At 47.3% G+C, this 20,864-nt stretch overlaps 1 protein-coding gene across 1 annotated transcript in view; it reads left to right on the top strand.

Moving 5' to 3' along the window:
• The window catches only part of HADHA (hydroxyacyl-CoA dehydrogenase trifunctional multienzyme complex subunit alpha), a 32,273-nt gene extending 14,944 nt beyond the window's left edge, over positions 1–17,329 (top strand). Inside the window, exons 8-20 of the mRNA XM_066626757.1 lie at positions 2,104–2,226; positions 2,372–2,490; positions 3,492–3,548; positions 6,802–6,911; positions 7,193–7,327; positions 8,840–9,011; positions 10,905–10,991; positions 13,689–13,829; positions 14,339–14,407; positions 15,047–15,242; positions 15,651–15,765; positions 15,981–16,126; positions 16,869–17,329. Of these exons, the coding sequence (XP_066482854.1) occupies positions 2,104–2,226; positions 2,372–2,490; positions 3,492–3,548; positions 6,802–6,911; positions 7,193–7,327; positions 8,840–9,011; positions 10,905–10,991; positions 13,689–13,829; positions 14,339–14,407; positions 15,047–15,242; positions 15,651–15,765; positions 15,981–16,126; positions 16,869–17,014 (1,616 nt within the window). The 3' untranslated portion in view covers positions 17,015–17,329. The remainder of the gene's footprint in view (positions 1–2,103; positions 2,227–2,371; positions 2,491–3,491; positions 3,549–6,801; positions 6,912–7,192; positions 7,328–8,839; positions 9,012–10,904; positions 10,992–13,688; positions 13,830–14,338; positions 14,408–15,046; positions 15,243–15,650; positions 15,766–15,980; positions 16,127–16,868) is intronic.
• The last annotated feature ends 3,535 nt before the right edge of the window (positions 17,330–20,864 follow it).

Raw genomic sequence — 20,864 nt, forward strand, 5'->3', positions numbered from 1 at the left:
GCAGAGGGTTAAACTTGATGATCTTGTAGGGCCCTTCCTACTCTGATTTATGATCTTTTTTGGTTCTGTGAAAAAAACCTGGATGAAAATTGCCCACCTTCCTTATTGTAGCCTAATCTATAGGCTCTAAACCCTAGAACAGGGGTGTCAAACTCGTTTCATACCAAGGGCCGAACAGCATTCATGGTGCCTGCTGAGGGCCAGAAGTGATGTCATTAGGCAGGAAATGATGTCATTAAACAGGTCATAACCAAAAATAAGCACTTTTTTCTCACTTAGGAACTAATTAGCTGCAAATGACAGAAGAGAAAATACACAAATCTTGATCATATTTCAAGATATGGGAGAGCCCAATTTTCATGTGGGCTGCCCTTATATCAGTAACATCTCAGCACTGCTCAGCAGCTGAGAGCCTGAGGGCCGATAAAAAACTTCCGATGGCCGCATCTGGCCCCTGGGCCTTATGTTTGACACTCCTGCCCTAGAAAGTCTTTTCAAAGTGAAAAACAAGAAAGGCAGGCTGAGGCTGGACTCATTGAGGACACTGCAATAAAAAGGTCCTTAACCAGAAAATAATGCCCATGAAAAAAGCCCATAGGAAAGTTGGCCACAGAAAAAAACCCCATAATGTGCATTAAAAATTGCCCACACAGAAAAATATGCACATATAGTAAGTTTTCAAAATAAACCTTAAACCTCCATCCTAACTCTAATGTATGTACGTATTTTCCCATGTGGGCATTTTTCTTGTGCACATTTATGACTTTGAAGAAAAGCAAAGTGATCTAATTCAAGTGTTTTAGAGTTCACTCAGGGTTCTAATACTGAGTACTAAGTAGAGGGTCCTGGCTGCCATTCTGGTCAATATAAGGAAATGATCGTCTGGTCATCCCTGTTTGATGTATTTCATCAAGGAGACCTTTCAGAAAAATCCTCCAACTCTTCGCAGATAGAAATTCTCTGTGGGATCTGCACAAAACCATGAGTAAGTGCTGTGGAGTGAACAGAAGCTGCAGATCAACTGATACTTTAGGGTGTGGCTTTTTGGATCCCCAAGTTGAGGAGTAGTGATCCCCAGGTTGTGGAGTTGTACTACTACTACTACTACTGCTACTACTACTATAGTGCTACTGGATACTATACCTCACCAGAGCAAGAGATTAAGCATATTGGGCTCGCTCCCCCACAGAAAAAGGGTATGTTGCCTGATGATGAAACTTGTAAAAGTTCCTGAGCTTGCTTTTGCAGAGATCCCAGACCCCTCTTCTCACATCAGAAATAGAACAGGGTGAGTTTTGCAGTGCTTTCAAACCTATAGACTTTATTTCACCCTTATTAGCTGAACATTGATGCATCTGGAGAAGGCATCTTGGTAGGCAGGTATTACGGGAAGCAATGCAGGGTTAAATTCAAAACATTTTGTTGAACCTTTCAGGCTGGACAAAACAGCTGTTGGAAATCTCTTCTGCAGCTTCTCTCCTCCACTGTGAGAGAGGAATGTTGGACTTACTGTGATAAGACTGGTTTCTTCACAGGGGATGGGCAGCCTCCTACCGACCCAAAAAAAGGAGTATGCATGCTTCACCTGAAGGACACTTGCAGTGTTAGCTTCCAATTTTTTCCTGTACTAGCCCAGCATGTTTTATGTGCTAACCAGTCTTTAAGGGAGTATGGGGTTCCTTTACAGCTTTTTCTGACAAAACTGGCAGACTGCCTCCTCCCACAGGCCTCAAAAACTTATCATTTACATAGTCCTATCTGGAGCAAGTGAGAGGACAACTCATCCAAGTTTGCTGTCTGTTCACTGTGTGAGCACAGTAAATTCAGTGTTTGTTGTCTTTGATCTTTAGATTGGAAGGTTTTTCTCAAGTCAGAGAGAATGTATCCATCAGAATTAAAATCTTTTGCAACAGGTTCTCAATTGTGTATGACAGCCAATGCATCTTCTGGAAACCTCACATTTGGGGAGGAAAACACTTTTTAAGACCTATGGTATAATTTAGGCTGTTGTTAACCTCTGTCAAAGCCTCTTCACACAGCCAGGTAGAAATGAGGACTTTTTTTTTTTTTTTAATTCTTCAATAAGTCACATTCTGTTTGCAGGACCAGGCATCAAGAGCCCTGAGGAGCGAACTGTTGAATACCTGGAGGAAGTGGCCATCACTTTTGCTAGAGGACTAGCCAACAAGACAATTTCTCGAAAAAAGGACAAGGGGCTAATTAAAAGTGAGTGAGCAAGACCAGGTCTAGTAGACATTGTTCTGCCTGATTTTCTGCCTTAGACATTGTTCTGCCTGATTTTGTATCTGCCCTACAAGATGGTGACTGAGGACTGGTTTTTCACTTGAAGCTGCCTTGTGTTGTCTTGCAGAGGTGATGGACTACGCCATGGCTGTTCCCTTTGTGCGGGAGCAAATCTACAAAACAGTGGAGGGGAAGGTGCGGAAGCAAACTAAGGGTCTCTATCCTGCCCCCCTGAATATCTTGGAGGTACGTTTTCTTCCTGAGAGATCCCTGAATTCTCTGTTCATACTTGACTTGGGAGATAGCTCTGTTGATGGTTTCCAGCCTGGACATTGCTGAATTTGTCACATAGTTGGGTAGTCTTGATGCCATCACTAGCCTGACACTGTCTGTGTCTTGTAATCCTGTTTTTCAAAAGTCTTGAGGACTAGAAGTATCATATTCTAACAGCGTAAAGGCTGGTGATCTTGGGACTCTATTGTGATTGTTGGTCTTGAAGCCAAATTGTTTATACTTCATAAGGTAGTTGTGTCTCTAAGCTGAAGGGAACCAATTTCTAGTAGATGGCCACATCAAAATTATGTGGTTGTTATTAAGATGGTGGGCTGGTTGGAGAAGGCTTCTAGCAGCTGTTACAGAAGCAGCTGCTAGAAGCCTTCTCCAACCACTTTCCAGACAACCTTCGGACAGAAGTTTCCAAACTGGGGCATTGTGACACCCCAGCCAGGGAACCTCTGTCACCACCCCTTAAGGGGTGGGGTAACAGTTGTGATGCGATCGTCACATTTGCGGTGATGCCAGGGACTAAAGAGTGTTTTTAAACTTACCTGGGGGTCACAATGGCTCTTGGGAGAGTCTGGGGAGTCTGTAGCCCTCTCTGCAGGCCTCCTCACACCTCCAAACTGCTGTAGAAAGGGGAAAAAAGCTATTTCCAGTTTTCATTGTGAAACTGGAAATGACTTTTTCCTTATTTACAAGAGTATGGAGGCGTGGGGAGGCCTGCAGAGGGAGCTGCGGGCTCCCTGGACCACCTGGAGAACCATAGCAACCCCCAGGTAAGTTTAAAAAAAAACAACTGTTTTCGTTCTTGGCAGTGGCACAATCACGGCAGCTGTGTTGCTGCCCCTTCCCCCCGCAAACACCAGCCCCAGTGTCTCCATGCAGTTTGGGAGACTCTGCTATAAGGCTTTTAAAAACCAGTGAGAAGCTGGGTGAAGTGGCTCATGCTTTGTCCCTCTTTGGCTTAGGTTGTGAAGACTGGCCTAGAAAAGGGCAATGAAGCTGGATATCTCCTTGAATCTCAGGTAATGCATCCTTTGATCCCTGTCTTTTTCAGTTGGACTTGCAGACTGTCTGGAGGTAGTTCTGTTGTGTGGCAGAGGTGTCGTCTCCTGGAGCTCTTCAGCCTTTAGTTGTATGATTTTCTCTGTAAACCACTTTGTGAACTTTTTGCTGAAAAGCGGTATATAAATATGTTTATAACAGTAATAATAAATGCTGTGTATGATGTAAAAACTGATGGTGATAAAATGCTGCACAGGTGACTGGTCTACTCACCAGGTGACAGGCTCAGGAAGTGCTTATGCGTCTCAGAGCAATTCTTTGTACTTCCCCAGGGAAGCCTATCTTATAGTTTTGAGTCACCAGTCAGAAGGTGCGCACTTCCAGTCAGAAGGAAGCACTGCCAGTTGAACTGGAGAAGACTGACTCGGGTTGCTGATCAGCCCTTAGCAATTTTCATAGGCACAGACAAACTATGGTGATCTGTGAAGGACTCTCAGTCAACGATGGGGAGAACCGGATTGTTAGAGGAATGAATGAATGAGGACAGGTGGATACCAAAAAGCAGAGAAAAGGGGCCAAGGAAGAGCAGAGTGGAGGCTTGAGGGGATGGCTTTGTAAGGGGGAAGTCTTCCACGGGAAAAAGAAGCAGCCACTACTGCATGTAAGCAGATGAGCTGCAGGACTCAGGGATTCTGCGCAGTGCCTCCTTTGCATTGCAAACTGCTGCTGTCAGCCTTGGTCTCTTTGCACTGCTTCCTGAGGCTGCTCGCATATAGTCATCTCTGTGGGACGAGGGCAGCTCTCAAGCAGGCTGGTGGCATTTTTGTCCCAGTCATACATGTTGCTGTGCTAGCCTGATCTAGTGGCATCCTCCAAGCCTAAATATTTTGTTTCCCTTGAACACCCTAATTTCTGTGCTTTTCTTGATCACTGACTTATGCTGGACAGACATTCTCACTGAGCAGTTTACCTTCGAATGTGGACAGGTAATTCTATGGGATAAACCCACTCCTTGCTCCCTCCTCTTGAGTGTCCCTCGCCATACATCTTGCTGGTGCTTGATTTCCTCCATTGTGGTCTTTCCCGTTGACTAATGTGACAGGTCCTTTTTCATGTTTTTTAGCTCACAGATCACGCTCTCTACTTGCCATTCTCTCTCTTCCTCCCTCTGCCCACTCTCCAGGCAGATAGCATTACTGGCACAGGCAGCTTTCTCAGTGTTAACTCACTTGTCTCCTTCCTTGGTGTAGTTTGTCTTCTGAGGTCTAGTACTGGATTTGGGGTGTTGGCTTTGACATGCCAGCCTTGAGGTTTTCCAGAGGCTGACTTTCTAGACAAAGCCTTCTGATGACAGCAACTGGCACTGGTGTTCTTTCTGTTCCCTTGCCTAGTAGCAGTGCTGACTGATACAACATCCTTATTTTTGCATACCTGTCCTGGCATCTGGACTTGCCAAATCCAGTCTCTGGACTAGCTAAATCTGACTTCATAGAAATGGAAGGGACCTTGGAGGTCCAGCCCACTGCTCAGCATAGGCAACCACAATATAGGTGGCCCTCCAGCCTACTTGAAAATCCCCAGTGAGGGAGAGTCCACAACTATACAAGGCAATGCATTTGCTTTTTTGCAGCTTAGTCACACTACTGGCTCATGCTCAACTTGCTGTCCATTAATAATCCCAGATCCTTCTCACCTGCTGCCACCAAACCAGGCTTCCTGTGTCCTGTACTTGTTCCTCTTACTTTTTGTTCAAGTGTGCAGGACTTAACATTTGTCTCCATTGAACTTAATCTTGTTAGTTTGGGCTCAGTTATCAAGCCTGTCAGTTTTGAACCCTGATTTTCCAGGGATCCTTCTCCCAACTGCTGCAAATGAATCATCTGCAAATGTGTTAAGCTTCTCCTCCACCCCATTATCCAGATAATTTACAAAAATGTTGAATAGTACCAGGCTTAAGAGAGAGTCCTTAACACCCAACGCCCCCTTCCAGTTTGACACAGAGCCATGTAATAGAATTCACTGCGAACAATTGTTCAGCCATCTTTGAACCCACCCAAGAGTAGTGCCATATGTTTTATTTACCTGTTTAAAGTATGTATATCCAGGCTTTCTTCCCATAGCATGAGACACCCAGGGTGTCTAACAACAAAAATTAAAATATGAAATTACAATAAAATACAATTGGATAAGAAAGGCTCATTGTATCACTAAAAGCAGCAAACAATAAATGCTAATAAAAGCATTAAATAGTTGAGCAATAAGAGCAATAAAAGACAATCGCAAAAGATAAACTTTGGAAACCAAATTAAAGATATTAAAGAGCAAAAAAGGCCTTGGGGGGATGCTAACGTTGAAGAGGAATGTCTCTAGCTCACATGTTATCTTTTACCCATGATATTGTGGGAGGCTTGTGAAATCTAGGTACCATGCATCCATGGCATTTTCATGTTCTATCAGACCAACTATCAGAGAAGGAGATTAGATTCTTCTGGCACCATTTGTTCTTGATCTCTCATACTGGCTCCTAGAAATCATCCCATTGTTTTCTAAGCAGTCACAGATATATCACTTAATAATCTGTTTCAGGATATTTCTGGGAACTGCTCTCAGGCTGATTTGTTGATAGCTTCTTGGATCTTCCTTTTTCCCCTTTTTAAAGAAAGGGGCAACATTTGCTCATTTCTAGTGCTTGGGCATCGTGCCCATTCTCCAGGAGTACTCAAAGTTACAGACAGTGGCTCCAAGATCACATCCACCAGTTCCTACAGTACCTTGGGGTGGTATTCTATCCAGTGATGGGTACTTGAATAAGCACAGTACATCATGGGAGTCTGTTACAGACCATCTGACCAAGCAGGAGTCATGGATTGCCATGACTTTCCTAAAACAGATTGCCAAGCTTTCCATGAGGCAAGCCTTAGTGGCAGTGGGGGGCTTCAATAATCGCTACATCTGCTGGAAGACTCACTCAGCTTAGAGTGGGAAGTGCAGTAAATTCTTGACTTGCCTTGTGGAAAACTTCCTCATTCAGAAGGTAGCCAAAAGAACTTGGGGTTCTGTTATCCTGGCCTTAATCCTTACCAACAGGAAAAAATTGGTCAAGGAAATGAAAGTGGCAGGGCTTGAGACGAAAGAGCAATGCTCCTGTCACTGATGCTCTGGTGTGGGGTTCTACAGTGCCTGTGTGTTTTTACTCAGTGTTATATAGACCGTTGCACTGTGATGTGTTGGCCATAACCTTTGACCATGTCCTTCTCCTTGCACCTTTATCAGAAATTTGGGGAACTTGCAATGACCCCTGAATCCAGGGCGCTGATAGGTCTGTACCATGGGCAGGTGCAGTGCAAGAAGAACAAGTTTGGACAGCCAAAGCAACCCATCAAGTAAGTCAAGCTACCAAGAGACCAGAGAGTCCACTTCCCTTTGTAGACTAATCTGGGTGGGCTGTAGCAACAGCTGATGTGACAACACTCTCTGAGGCCCAACAGAACCACCAGTTCAGTGCAGCTGTGTGGTTTCCTGACTATAGGCGTCAGTGAGCATTGTGGAGCCACTGCAGGGGCTACTTCAGGGGACGGAGACTGTCATTTTTGGGTGGCAAGTGCATAAGTGTGCTAGCAGCCTCTGTGACTTTCTGTCTACTCTTGCTTCTCTTTGTGTACAGGAATCTTGCTGTACTGGGAGCTGGCCTGATGGGTGCAGGAATTGCTCAGGTCTCTGTGGACAAGGGAGTGAAGACCATCTTGAAAGACACCACCCTGCAGGCTTTGAGCAGAGGACAGCAGCAGGTCTACAAGGGGTAGGCTCACTTGCTGGGTGTATTTGGATTGTGTAGGGCTTAGATGTGAATTTGAACTCCTTCCTGGAACCTTGTGGAACCTTCCTGGACTCAGCCCTTGTGAAGTGGTGAAGACCCTCTGTAGAATTCCTCTCCCTCATTACTGATATTCTCTTGACCTATCTCCATATTCAGGGGTGGGGGCAGTGAATGTGGCTTCCAAGCAGTCCTAGCATGTCTCGCTTGGTTTATGTGTGCTTGCTTCCAAATGGGGTCTTCCTTGCTCTCCACAATAATGAAGGAGAAGCTATTCACCTCAGCTCTCCTGCTGTGTGGAGAGATATCTCTTCTCCCAGATTGGTTTGAGCTGGTAGAGCTCTGAATGCATCTGAGAGGCACATCCATTGATGAACTATGCAGGAAGCAATGAAACTAAAAAGAGGGTGTCCTTCTAGAATGTGGTGGTCTGTATTTCACCACTGTCAGCATGCATTTTGTTAATGGGAATACCTCTCCTTGTGAGATTTGGGTCTACTAGTTAGACCTCTGAAGAAAAGAGTTTAGGATTGGCATCTGCACCTCTTGTGCTTTGCACAATGGTGTCGAAAATATTCCACTGTTTTGTTTTTCTGCACAAAGTTTTCCATTCCCAAAGTGCATTTTTCATTGAACTAGCTAACAAAATGAATGGATGATGGACCAGTATCTGTGCCCATGAACGCTTCACTGCCTGAACGCTGTGCTGCCTGAACGCTTCACCTGCTGCCACCTCTGGACACATACACACCTCTCTCCCATGGAGGGCAGGCAGGTGTGCGAACAAGCAGGTGCTCCTCCGTCCCCTTACGAAAGCTGTGCCAGGCATCCTCTCTGCTCCATTTCTCTTCTGTTTGAAATGAACTGGAGCAGGGGTTGCTTGGAACCAAGCATCTCCTGCTCATGCTAATTGTCCTGAGGAATGAGCTATCATTATTCTTTATTTAAACACTATAGGAGAAATGCATGCTGTTGAGTAGCCATATCTTTAAACATTTCCAATAAATGTTTGCTTTATTGTAGTTCAATAAAAACAATTTCCAAGTCCAGACATGAGTTTGTGTTAAGTCTCACACTTAAGCCACATTATATGTGCTTTATTGAATTTTATTCCTATTCAATATTTTGGCTCAAGTAACTTGTGGCTGCCACAAAAACTGGAGGTATTATGGATTGCATGTAACAGTAATAATAAAACTGCATGGTTCCAACAGCTTTGATTATTAAATATAATTCAAATTGGCATGCTAAATCAGATTAGGGCATCAGAAATTTTTCTGAAAAAATGTCTAGTACATATTCCAAATCAAAGCATTCTGGAAAATTGGCATCAGTTTGGCCCAGAAGATGAAAGCAAGTAAATTTGAAAGCAAACTTCTGGGCCTTGATGGCTGCAAAGAGCTGTGAAAATGTGGGCACTTGCTTCTGACCTTGGGCTTAATTGGTGGATCAGTCTTGAGTTCTGAACTTCTCACTGTCTCTTTGTCCCTTTCCCAGCCTGAATGACAAAGTAAAGAAGAAGAACTTGACATCATTTCAGAGGGACATGATCCTCAGCGACCTGACAGGGCAGCTGGATTACAAGGATTTTGGAAAGGCTGACATGGTGATTGAAGCTGTCTTTGAGGACATCAACATCAAGCACAAAGTGCTGAAGGAGGTGGAGGCGGTGAGTGGAATTTGCTGACAACTGTGGGCTGAAGAGTGTGTGTCTGGATTTCATTCAGTGCCCTGCTCACCCTGGAAAGGGAGACACCCTTTGGTTGTACTCTCTCCATTGAGGGCCTGCTGCCTTACTCTTGCTTGCAAGAACCTAAAGTACTTGGGTGTGGCTAGTCTTTGTGCTATCATGTGGCACAGTCCTGATAAGTGACACAATCTGTGTGAATCTCTGTCCAGTTGACATAGCAAGAGCTGGGAATTATAGTTTGTTTGTGGGCCTGCTTCCCACTGGTCTGCACAGCAAAACCACCAAGTAGGAGCAAGTCATGGCACCCATGACTGTGGTAATGCCATTGTGGGCTGCACTGCCTGCCTATTCTTGCAGCCACTTGATGCAGGTTGCATCAGCAGCAGATTGCAAGAGGTCTTTGGGGGGGTGGATGGATTCAGGATGCTTTTCACCCCAAGTCTACTGGAACCTTCCTCCAACCTGCCACCAGTGCAAGCTGCAGTGATCCACTTCCCACTCATTTGAGCAAGAAGCAGATCATTTCACTCCTTACCATGCTCCTTGCATGCTGCCATGAAACCCAGAAGTGCAGAACTTTCAGTTTCATTCATGGGAACAGCAGAAGAGTTCACACTGTCCCTGTAAATAAAACTGGAGGTTCTGCACTTTGGGGTTTCGTGACAGCATGCAAAGAGAATGGTAAGGGTGTTTGGTTTTGTTGGTAGTGCAGAGGCAGTGGACCTGAGTTGGTATCAGGTAATGTCTCTAGTGGGCTGAAAAATCCCAGAATGGCATGTTCTTTTTCAAGAGGAAAAATGACTGTGCAAGTGTCTTATTTTGGGTTAGCAGCTGGTGCTTGCACAAAAAGGAGAAAAATAGACCAAGGTCCTTTTAATTTTGCAAAAAAGGGAGGATATTTTTCTAATAATGTAAACAAACAAACTGAGCACCATCAGTTATAGATGAGTATAACATAGACAATTTAATAATTAAATAACAGTTTAATATGTTAGAGCAGTGCTTCTCACACATTTAGCATTAGAATGAGAATCTGTCAGGACCCACCAAAAGTGATGTCATGATCGGAAGTGACATCATCAAGTAGGAAAATGTTTAGCAATCCTACCCACACTTACCCAGGAATAAGTCCCATTTACCATCATTGTTTAAAGAATATACATAATAGCTTGTTGAAAGTACAGGTCTGTAACATTTCTCCAAATGCACATGCCATGGTAGCATCAAGTCTAATATCTAAGCATCAAGTCTAATATCAAGTTTGAGGAAACACTGCATTGGAGGATAACATAGGCAAAACAATGGCTGGTGATCTCTACCCTGGTCTGAGGCATCTACAGATCATTGGGAGGGTATGATAAGAGGAGAAGAAGGAAAGGAGTACATGGGAGCAGATGGAGTTGCACTTGGGGCGGGAGTATCCAGAGCCTGAAATCACAGAATGTGTTACACTCTGACAATTGAATGCTATGGAGCCCCCATGTGTTGCTTGAGCTGCTGTAGCGGGGTGGCTATTCCTCAAGGAGCTTGTGAAGAGAATCTCTCTCTTGTCTTGAGGGAAGCCTTCTCTCAAACAATGGGCTGATCAGTTAAATGCCAGGAGGAGAGTGCAGTATAATGAAACAGTGTAGCAAATGGCCCTGTGAAAAGTATTTCTGACATCAGCTGGCAGCTGCAAGCAGCAATTGTGCCTGTGTTGACCCCTCCATGCAGTTTGCTGCACATGTCCTCTCACAGTCTGTGCCAGTGTGGTCTGCTATGACCTTAGAGTGTGTACAGCTTCTTTTATAACCAGGTGTTAGGGTCTCTGTAGAACAAAGCCTGTCCTGAGTGTGGAGATGTCCCAATGAAATGCCTGCTTGGTTTCCCCAGGTGATATCTCCTAACTGTATCTTTGCCAGCAACACTTCTGCTCTGCCCATCGGCCAGATAGCCTCAGCCAGCAAAAGGCCAGAGAAGGTGAGTCCCAGAGGATTGTTGTTTTCTGAAATCCAGCAGCACACCTCTTGCAAAGCTGAGGCTTTCCACAATGCGTGAGTGGAAGAGTTCCAGAGTTCTAGGAGTTTTAAAGGCCATTCAGTTCCCTGATCTTCAAGGGGATCTGGTCCCCATCATTGCAGCAGCTGCCTCATTAGAACACCAATGTTTATATTGCCCTAGCATGCCTACTCTGCCTAAGTGCCATTGTGTCTAGAGGGATCACTCCCAGGAAAGTGGTTATACAAAAAGTCCTGGGGAAGGAATCTCCAAAATTGCCACTTTTCCATTTGCATTGGTCATCTTGCTGAAAGTGCCAGCACAAAACATGTGGGTTCCATCCACTGAGCAAGTCTTCTCTCTGCCCCCCCCCCACTGGGTTCCCTTCACAGAGAGGCCATCTTCCAAATCACAGCTAGAGATACAGGTATGTGTTTGTCCCCCTCTTGGGAGCAGCAGCCTGTGGTTTTGGTGGACGTTGTCAGAGGTGCTGGTCCTTGCTGCATGTGCACAAAGAGTTAAGGTTTGATCAGACAAAATAGTGACCCCCCTCCCCCCCCACAAAAGGCAACTTCCACCTACTTCAATCATCAAAAAAGAAGGCAGGAAGGTGTTACCTTCTTGGGAGCCACTCCTGTTGTGTTCAGCACAGCTCACTCCCAGGAAAGTGTGTTTTGGATGATAGGCCAGGTAGAGAGAGCAAGGAGGCAGCAATGGCACCTTTCCTGCTTCTTTTGGCATTTGTTGTTAGCTGCCCCTCCCTTGCCTCTCATCTCCTCCCCTTCCTTCCCAGCCAGAGGAGGAGGGCTCTCATCAGTGAGACAATGCTATGCCTGCTCAAAAATGTGTCCCATTGTGTCCAATGGGAAGCAGGGCTGTGTTCTTGCACCAACCTTGTTTGGGATTTTCTTCGCTGTCCTGCTGAAGCATGCCTTTGGAACTGCAACAGAAGGCATCTATCTCCGGACCAGATCAAACGGAAAGCTCTTCAACCTCTCCAGACTGAGAGCAAAGTCCAAAGTCCAGCTGAAATGTCTGCGTGACTTCCTCTTTGCAGACGATGCAGCTGTCACTACCCACTCTGCCAAAGATCTCCAGCAGCTCATGGATCGTTTTAGCAAGGCCTGCCAAGATTTTGGACTGACGATCAGCCTGAAGAAAACACAGGTCATGGTTCAGGATGTGGACTCACCTCCCTGCATTACAATCTCTGCGCATGAACTGGAGGTTGTCCATGACTTTGTGTACCTTGGCTCAACGATCTCTGACACTCTTTCTCTCGATACCGAACTAAACAAGCACATTGGTAAAGCAGCTACCACGTTTTCCAGACTCACAAAGAGAGTATGGTCCAACAAGAAGCTGACGGAACATACCAAGATCCAGGTCTACAGAGCTTGCGTCCTGAGTACACTTCTGTACTGCAGCGAGTCATGGACTCTTCGCTCACAACAGGAGAGGAAACTGAATGCTTTCCACATGCGCTGCCTCCGACGCATTCTCGGCATCACCTGGCAGGACAAAGTTCCAAACAACACAGTCCTGGAACGTGCTGGAATACCTAGCATGTATGCACTGCTGAAACAGACACCTGCGTTGGCTCGGTCATGTTGTGAGAATGGATGATGGCCGGATCCCAAAGGATCTCCTCTATGGAGAACTCGTGCAAGAAAAGCACCCTACAGGTAGACCACAGCTGCGATACAAGGACATCTGCAAGAGGGATCTGAAGGCCTTAGGAGTGGACCTCAACAAGTGGGAAACCCTGGCCTCTGAGCGGCCCGCTTGGAGGCAGGCTGTGCAGCATGGCCTTTCCCAGTTTGAAGAGACACTTGGCCAACAGTCTGAGGCAAAGAGGCAAAGAAGGAAGGGCCCATAGCCAGGGAGACAGACCAGGGTCAGACTGCACTTGCTCCCGTTGTGGAAGGGATTGTCACTCCTGGATTGGCCTTTTCAGCCACACTAGACGCTGTGCCAGAACCACCTTTCAGAGCGCAATACCATAGTCTTTCGAGACTGAAGGTTGCCAACAACATGTGTCCAATGGCAGTTACTCCCAGGAATGTGGTATGGGATTATAGCCAAAATCATGTTGTGGTGGGGCACAACTGAGACTGAGTCAGAGGAGGATGAAATTGAAATATCTTTGTCTGTCTGAGTAGGGGGAGTGGGGGTACCTGCTTTGGGGCACGATTCTATGCCGGCTTGCTCAGAAGCCCCCAAGGAGTGGCCAGCAGCTTGTTTCTGCTTCTGAGCAGATTAACCCTGTGCAGGCTGGCACAGAACGCAAACAGCACATAACTCCTGCTGTCACTGGCAAGAGGACAGGTTATTGCCCTCTGAAAGGCAAACCTCCAGCTGGAAGCCCCCTCCCCTTTTGGGATACATGCAGACGCAGGAAGTCTGCTAAGGGATGACCAGCATGGCTTCTGCCACAAAGAAAGCCCTGGATTGAACATGTGATTGAAAATGAAAATCACAGATGTGCTTTCACGTGGAATAGCTGCATAATTGGTTTGGGCATAAGACAGACATTTAGATTTAGATTTCTAAATGTCTAGAGTTACAACAGACTAGGCTTTAACAAGGCATTGCTTGCCCCTGTATAAGGTGCTTGATATTTCTAATGTCATGCAGAGAGACCTAAACCTGTCTGTTTTGTCTGTTTTGGCACTCTAGGTGATTGGGATGCACTACTTCTCTCCCGTTGACAAGATGCAGCTGCTAGAAATTATCACCACTGACAAAACATCCCAGGACACAGCAGCCTTGGCTGTTGCTGTTGGCCTCAAGCAGGGGAAAGTCATCATTGTGGTTAAGGTGATTTAACTGTTTTTAGATGTTTTATAGGTGGAACTTGGGGCAAGGCCTGAACTCTTCCTTTGTTAAATTCCTTTGTGATGAGACCAGACCAAGCCTGCTGAGTTGATCTTGGGAGTCTTCTGCTCCTCAGTTATAGCATCTGCTGTTGTTGATGCAAGCATTGATGCAAGCATTGCTTTTTATTGCACTGAGTTAGCACCATGGACTCAGTGAATGCACTGAGCCTGGGGATAAGGGCTGAACACACCATCACACCCTAAACAAAACATTAAAAGAAAACAATTAACATCAGATTGTCAACCTAGTTCTGCATTGTTGCTCTACCATAAATGTGTATACTTGTGAACCTTTGTCCAGCTGCTGTCATCAGTTGCTGAAATGGTCTGTGTTAAGAGCACCAGTTTTTTGCCACTGTTGCATCAAGGGGAAGTGTGATGGTTGAGGCTTTTTGCTTGTCATTCTCGTGGCCTCATTAGTCTTGAGAAATGTTGCTTCCTTCTCCACAGGATGGCCCAGGTTTCTACACAACCAGATGTCTTGCACCCATGTTGGTTGAAATTATCCGAGTTCTCCAGGTTAGTGTGGATCGTAAGTGACAGCGCAACAGAATACTTTTCTACTGGTGCCATTCTGAATTGGGTGGGCTGGTGGATGAGATGCTCCCTTCACTGTCCAACTGACCTTCAGCTCAGTGCTTCCGTGCTTTGGATGGGCTTGGCAACACAGCCCGCCCTCCTCCTCCTATGGCAACTGGGTCTGTTCTCCCAGGTCACCACTTTTTCTGCCTCCCATCTAAACTGTATACGATGCTTCAAGTGGAGGAGGAGGCCTGTGCCTGTATCCTGTGCTGAGGGTTGAAGGGATTGCTGGGAAGATGGGGCCACATCCTGCCAGTTCCATCTCCCTGGTCCCTGTGCCGTGAAGCTGTGGGAGACCTCTTGCTCCCCTCCCTTCAGAGCTCTGTCTCCCCTCACAGTCATGCAGTCCCCCCTCACTTCTGGCACTCTCTGCCCCTGCTTCTTTCTGCATCTCCTCCATCCCCTTTTCACTCCCTGTGTTAAGCACAAGCTCTCCTGCATCAGGCAAGGCCTTCAGCACTGAAAGAGGGAGGTGCACAGCATACAGTAGCGTTGGCCCAGGTGTCTTTCCATTCCCCTTGAGCACCTCCCCCTTTCCATACCAAGATGACACACTGTCTTACTCTGTCCCTTTAGGAAGGCACGGATCCCAAGAAAGTGGATGCCCTTTCCACCAATTTTGGCTTCCCTGTTGGAGCTGCCACCTTGATTGATGAAGTGGGTATCGATGTTGCCACACATGTTGCAGAGGATCTTGGCAAAGCCTTCGGTGAACGGTTTACAGGAGGGAATGTTGAGCTGATGAAAAGCATGGTGGAGAAGGGCTTTCTGGGTAAGCCTCTGGCTGACCACACCTCCACAATAAGATTTTGCACCTACAAGGAGCATGTATGGAAACTGCCTTCTCCCTTTTCCATTTGTTTCCAAAATGTCTGTGTGGCAACAGACCTTGTTGCAACTTGGCTTCTGCTGCTGTGTTAAGTGGCAGCAGTTTGAAAGGGCACTTGGGGTTTTTTATGTGGCACAGAGCCCATAGCTCGTCACCATAGGAAGGTGCACCTTGTGCTTGGGTTGCTGGAAGCAGCTAATAGATGAGCTGCATGGAGTGTCTTCCCACTGCCCCAGGCTGTGCCCAGAGCATCCTGGATGCTGTGCTTGCTCCCCATTCTACTCCCTCTAATTTGGATCTCTGGACTGCCTCTGTAACGGTTCATGAATATAAGCAAATTTTTTTTGACAGGCCGCAAAGCAGGGAAGGGCTTCTACATTTACCAGGAAGGGATGAAGGAACGGAGCGTGAACACTGACATGGATGAAATCCTGGAGAGGTTCAAAGTACCAGCCAAGCCAGAGGTGTAAGTTGTGTGACAATGGAAGGCTTTCCTAGCTAGCAGAAGCAGAGAGAGAGACCTGAGGATCTGAATGACCTTCCTGGAGGGAAGGAATTTGGCCACTGTGGGAAAATGGCCCCTGGAATGAACCTGAGCTGGTGGTCTTGCTGCTGTGGTTTTGGTTTGGTTGCGTCTCCTCTCTTGTGAGGCTAATGAATGGCTGCTCTTCCTGTTCTTAGTTCCACAGAGGAAGACATCCAGATGCGCTTGGTGACCAGGTTTGTGAATGAGGCGGTCTTGACTCTGCAAGAGGGCATCCTCAGCAACCCTGTGGAGGGTGATATTGGGGCTGTATTTGGCCTGGGCTTCCCACCCTACCTGGGAGGTAAGTCATACCTTCGCTCAGTACACTTGCATTGATGGCCAGGTATGGCCTGGGGGGATGGGTCTGCAACTACCTAACTCATTTCTGCCCAGCCCACAGGTGGACACATTTGGTCCCTGTTGCGTATGTGCAACAGTGGGCAGAAATGGCTTAAGCCAAACCTCCTACTACTGACCTTTTGAACTTATGGTGGACAGTTGCCACTGTGGCCACCTTGAGTGCTCTGCTTATTCGGAGGGAAGGGTGGGATGTAAATAATTGAAACCAATAAGTAACAGGGTTGCCAACCTCCTCCTCTTTGCAAGAGGGTTGCTAGCTTCTCCTCATGCAGGCATGAAGCATCCAGAGCAGCAGCATAGGCTGTTGTGTGAGCCCCATCCTGGAGAAGTGCTTGCCCCCAGTGACTCTTCTCCCCAGAGCCAGAGTGGTTTTGGCGGTACAGAGTGGGGTTAGACAGTGAGTCCAGTGGCCAACAAGGGAAAACTGCTTCTTTCCCTTTCTGGGTTTCCATAACAGCCCCCCTGACCTCTAGCCTTCCAGTCCCCTCCTCTGTTAAAGTGCATAAGCAGGCTGTAACCATTGCTCTAGCAGCACATTGCAGATGATGGCAGAATGATCAGAGTGTTGTGGCCCTTCTGGCATTCTGGCCAGAGTTTCCTGGCAGTTGTGGCTTAGTTGGCCCTGTCTTTTAGAAAGCCTCACTCTTTCATCTTCTCTCCCACTCCCAACAATGTTGTGGCAGGTCCCTTCCGCACTGTGGATGCCTATGGGGCCCAGCGGTTGGTGGACCGCATGCACAAGTACGAGGACGTCTATGGGAGCCCGTTCACACCATGCCAGCTGCTGCTTGACCATGCCAAAGACTCCAGCAAGAAATTCCACAAGTGAACTTGTCTGCAGTTCCGTCCACTGACCCGAAGGCAAAGGGGGAGACCCTGCAAGTGACTCTCTTGCCTAATGCTGGGGGCAAGGGCTCCCTATGGGTCGTAACCCTTCAAGTGCCTTAGTTTTTCAGGCACAACCTCTCCCAGATTGACCTTTCCTTGGGCTGAATTTGGGGGTTCTGCCAGTCTGAGCCTGGTACCCTGGGGGCCCAGTGCTAGCAGCAGCACTCGGGGTGATAAGACAGCTGTGTCCATGTGCATGCCTGCAGCCATCATTTTCAGATAATTTCTAACAATAAATCCCGAAGTGTTCTGAAAATCCTGTCTTCCCATTGATTCAGAGTTGGGTGGCCCCCAGTAGAACCAAATTTTAAAGGGGATTTGGGAGTTCCTCTTTGAGTGAAACAAAACCTGAGTAGTTCCAAGGGAAATCAATCAATGTGTTGATGAGACAAAGTGAAATGTTTAAGGGAAGCTGGATAGTCCAGTAGCTTCTTTTTAGTCAAGTCTCCAACAGATTCTGCGGGTAAGAGACTAGCAGTACTGGCCAGCTGCGTTGGGAAGGGATAGGGAAATTTGACAGATTCTGGAGTTAAGGGTGCCTTCCATTTCTGTATATGCTCCTGGCATGCATAGCCCTTGTCTGTGACCCTCATTATGCCTGCCATGGCAAGAGTGGGGATCGCCCAGAGCCTGTGACCTCTTTTGGGTAGTGTTCATTTCTGGCTTCCTTCAGTCATTTCCCTAGACTAGAATTGTTTGCTGCTAACACATCAGTGCCCCCCTCCTTTTTCCCCCTGGGAATCTCTGATGTCCTCCAAGGCTTTCCCCTACACACTTGCTTGGAGAGTGTACTTCCCTCTCTTCATACCCCAGTTGGGCTGCCTTTCCCTCTGAACACAGACCAATGGTCCATATAGTCCTCCCTAGTCATGTCCATGAGGCCCAGATGGTGTGACTGCAGCACTGGTTGGCACTGAGGCACGGATTGTGAAGGTCTCTTTGGAGGGTGAGATGTCCTCCCTTGCAGTGAACAAAGATTTTGCTGCTTGGTGCAGAACTGGAGATTACAGTAAACACCAACTATCTCGTGTGCAGCTACTCTAGAACCAGCATAGGCACTGCTGCACAACCTTCCATGTGTCTAGCAGCAGTGGCATAATCAGAGGCAGGTGTGCAAATGTGCATAATTGGGGTTGCAGAGATTCTTTAGGGAAGACTGAGTGTGCTTTGCACATGCCTGGAAAAAATGTAGGCCAGAGCCTTTCAGGACTACCACAATTACAAGGGCTGTCATCCTCACTTGCCACTCATCATCCCATAGTGTAAACATCTGTGAATGCCAGTCTTTTCTTCAACTTATTTATTTTCCTAATTCACAAGGATTAAAGCAGACATAAATGCAGCTATTTTGCAATCCTCTAGGCCTGAAATCCTCTAGCGCCCCCCATCTCTAAGAATATCAAGAAAGGGTGTGGTGCTTCCCCCCCCCAAAGATGTAGGCAGGCTGCTGCTGGTGAAATGTACTTCGGAACAGTAATTAGACAGGCACTAGCAAAGCTCAAGTGACCTGCCAAAGAGTTGGAAGGTTAGTAAAATGCTGACACTTTCTGCATGAGCTTTTAAGGAAACCACTGGGTTGTGCTTGTACAAATTGAAGAAACAAGTACACAAAAGACCACATTAGACACAGCGGGCCCACTGAGGCAGCTTATAAGCTGCCACAGAGGGGCAGTGAATACCAGAATCCCTCCACTACCACCACCCTGGACAACTGAATGAGTCCTGAATTTCATCTATCTTCTTCAGTCATGCTGCAGAAGCCTGGAATTTGAGCAAAGGACTCAGCATTTGTTTGTCAAGGTTCTAGCCCTTTTAAGAGAGTTGTGCTTGAAAAGGCAGTGTATGGTGGTGTCCTAGGTGCCTGGGAGGGGTGTTCTGTGGTTGACAATAATACAGTAGACTTGCTCTCTATTCAGTTCTGCCTAGACTATACCACACCAAACTGGAGGTGGGGAAGGGACCCTTTATCCAACACATTCTCTTCACAAAAATCTAGCATCTCAGGACTATCCTAGGACGCTGGCTTTCTATAAGCAATGGGGGGTGGGGGCAAAGTGTTCAAATAGGCACTTCCTGAACTGGAATGCTGAACTAAAAGCTGGATACTCCTAAAGTGGCAGGAAGAAGCTGCCAGGAGCTTGCACCCTTCTAGGCTTAAGGGAGGAGGACTGGAGGAGTGCCAGGGTAGAGGATTTTGGTCACCAATTTCACTTCATAAAACTTCAGAGCTACCTGGCCTGGAACCTCCAACACCACAAACCCAAGCATTGCCCCTACTTTGGGCCAGAGACACTGCTCCTGCAGTACTGCTCAACAGTAGCACCTGCCTGGGCTTCCTTCTCTCTCAGGTGTCTTTTTCAAACTGCTGCCCAGGTAGGCTGGCACATTGCAGTGGAGAGTCACTAGCTTAAATGAGGGGGGGGAGTGAGGAGGTTTGTAAGAGGCCCCAATGGAAGCACCCCTTGATCAACTGTGCCCTCTGCTGCTATTCTTTTTACCCCACCATGGATGGCACTCCCATTTTGGAAGGTTGTGGTGACTCTGAGCTGAAAAGGTGGTACTAGCTCTGTGCTGTGCAGGGACCTTCCAGCCTCCTTACTGATTCTGTGCTACTGCTTTTAACCAAAGGGCAGCCTCTAGCATTATAAGGGCCCTGCTGGACCCTGCTTTCCCCTGGGGGCTGGGGATAAGAATAGGCCCTCAGTTTGGCTGTACTTGTCATAAGAGGCGACTAAACAGCCACCGGGTAGATGGGGCTCGTCAGCCTGGGAAGGCAGCTCATCTGAGAGAAGGAAAACTCTGATCCCAAACCTCCACTGCCTTGTGGCTACATCCAGTTATGGAAAAGGCTTCAGGAGTCAACCTTGAGGCAAAATCCGGAGCCGGAGTCCCTGAGGCAGTTCATGGCTGAACACAGTCACATTCTGGCAACTCCTGCGACGCCACTGGAACCAACCGTATTGGCCTCTGCCTTTCCATTGGACCATTTCAGCGACGTGGAGAGGGGGGATTTGCTGCATGGGTAACAGCCTATCCTCCATACCTACTTTACCCAGGCTTCACGCACTGGAGAGGACACTCTGTTCCAGAACCACCATTCAGAGCGTGACACCATAGTCTTCCGAGACTGAAGGATGCCAACTCTATGCTGGACCAGGCTAAAATCCTAATGAGGTCTGCAACCTAGTTCCCACTGTGGCACACCAGTTGCCTCTGAGTAGCTCACAAGCAGGAGGGAGGGAGGCTCCTCTTCCACCATTGTTCCCCTGGAACTGGAGTCAGAGATACATGGTCAGCAAGTCTGAAGGAGCACACAACCAGCATGTCTGGTAACTATTGCTAGCCTCTGGTTCTCCAGGCATTTGTCTAGTTCCCTTATAAGGCCACCTGGGCTAGTGCCCATCACCATGCCTGCAATATAGATGGTTAACATGCCTGGGAAGACTTGGCCCATATGCCTGGCCTGTGGTCAGCCCTGGAGGAGGCAGGTATGTCTTTGACGCCCACAGGACCAGTTTACCATGCCTCACTCACCAACCCCACCCACCCATGCAGTTTCTGCAACTGGGCTACAGCCTCTGGCAATGGGAGCTGGGGCCATGCCTAAAGGGCACCAAGGTGCTTGCTCTTGTCTGACTGCATAAGATGGCAAAGGTCATTCTTGGTCAACTTCTTGGATGGCGCAGAGGCAGAAGCAATCGTGTTAGCTCACCTCCTCCACATGCCTTACAATTGTTTGTAGGGAAGAACCATGCAAGGCACCCCCCCTACCCCGGTTGGTGCTTGATCCT

The sequence above is a fragment of the Tiliqua scincoides genome, chromosome 1, assembly GCF_035046505.1.
Source record: "Tiliqua scincoides isolate rTilSci1 chromosome 1, rTilSci1.hap2, whole genome shotgun sequence".
Lineage (NCBI taxonomy): Eukaryota > Metazoa > Chordata > Lepidosauria > Squamata > Scincidae > Tiliqua > Tiliqua scincoides.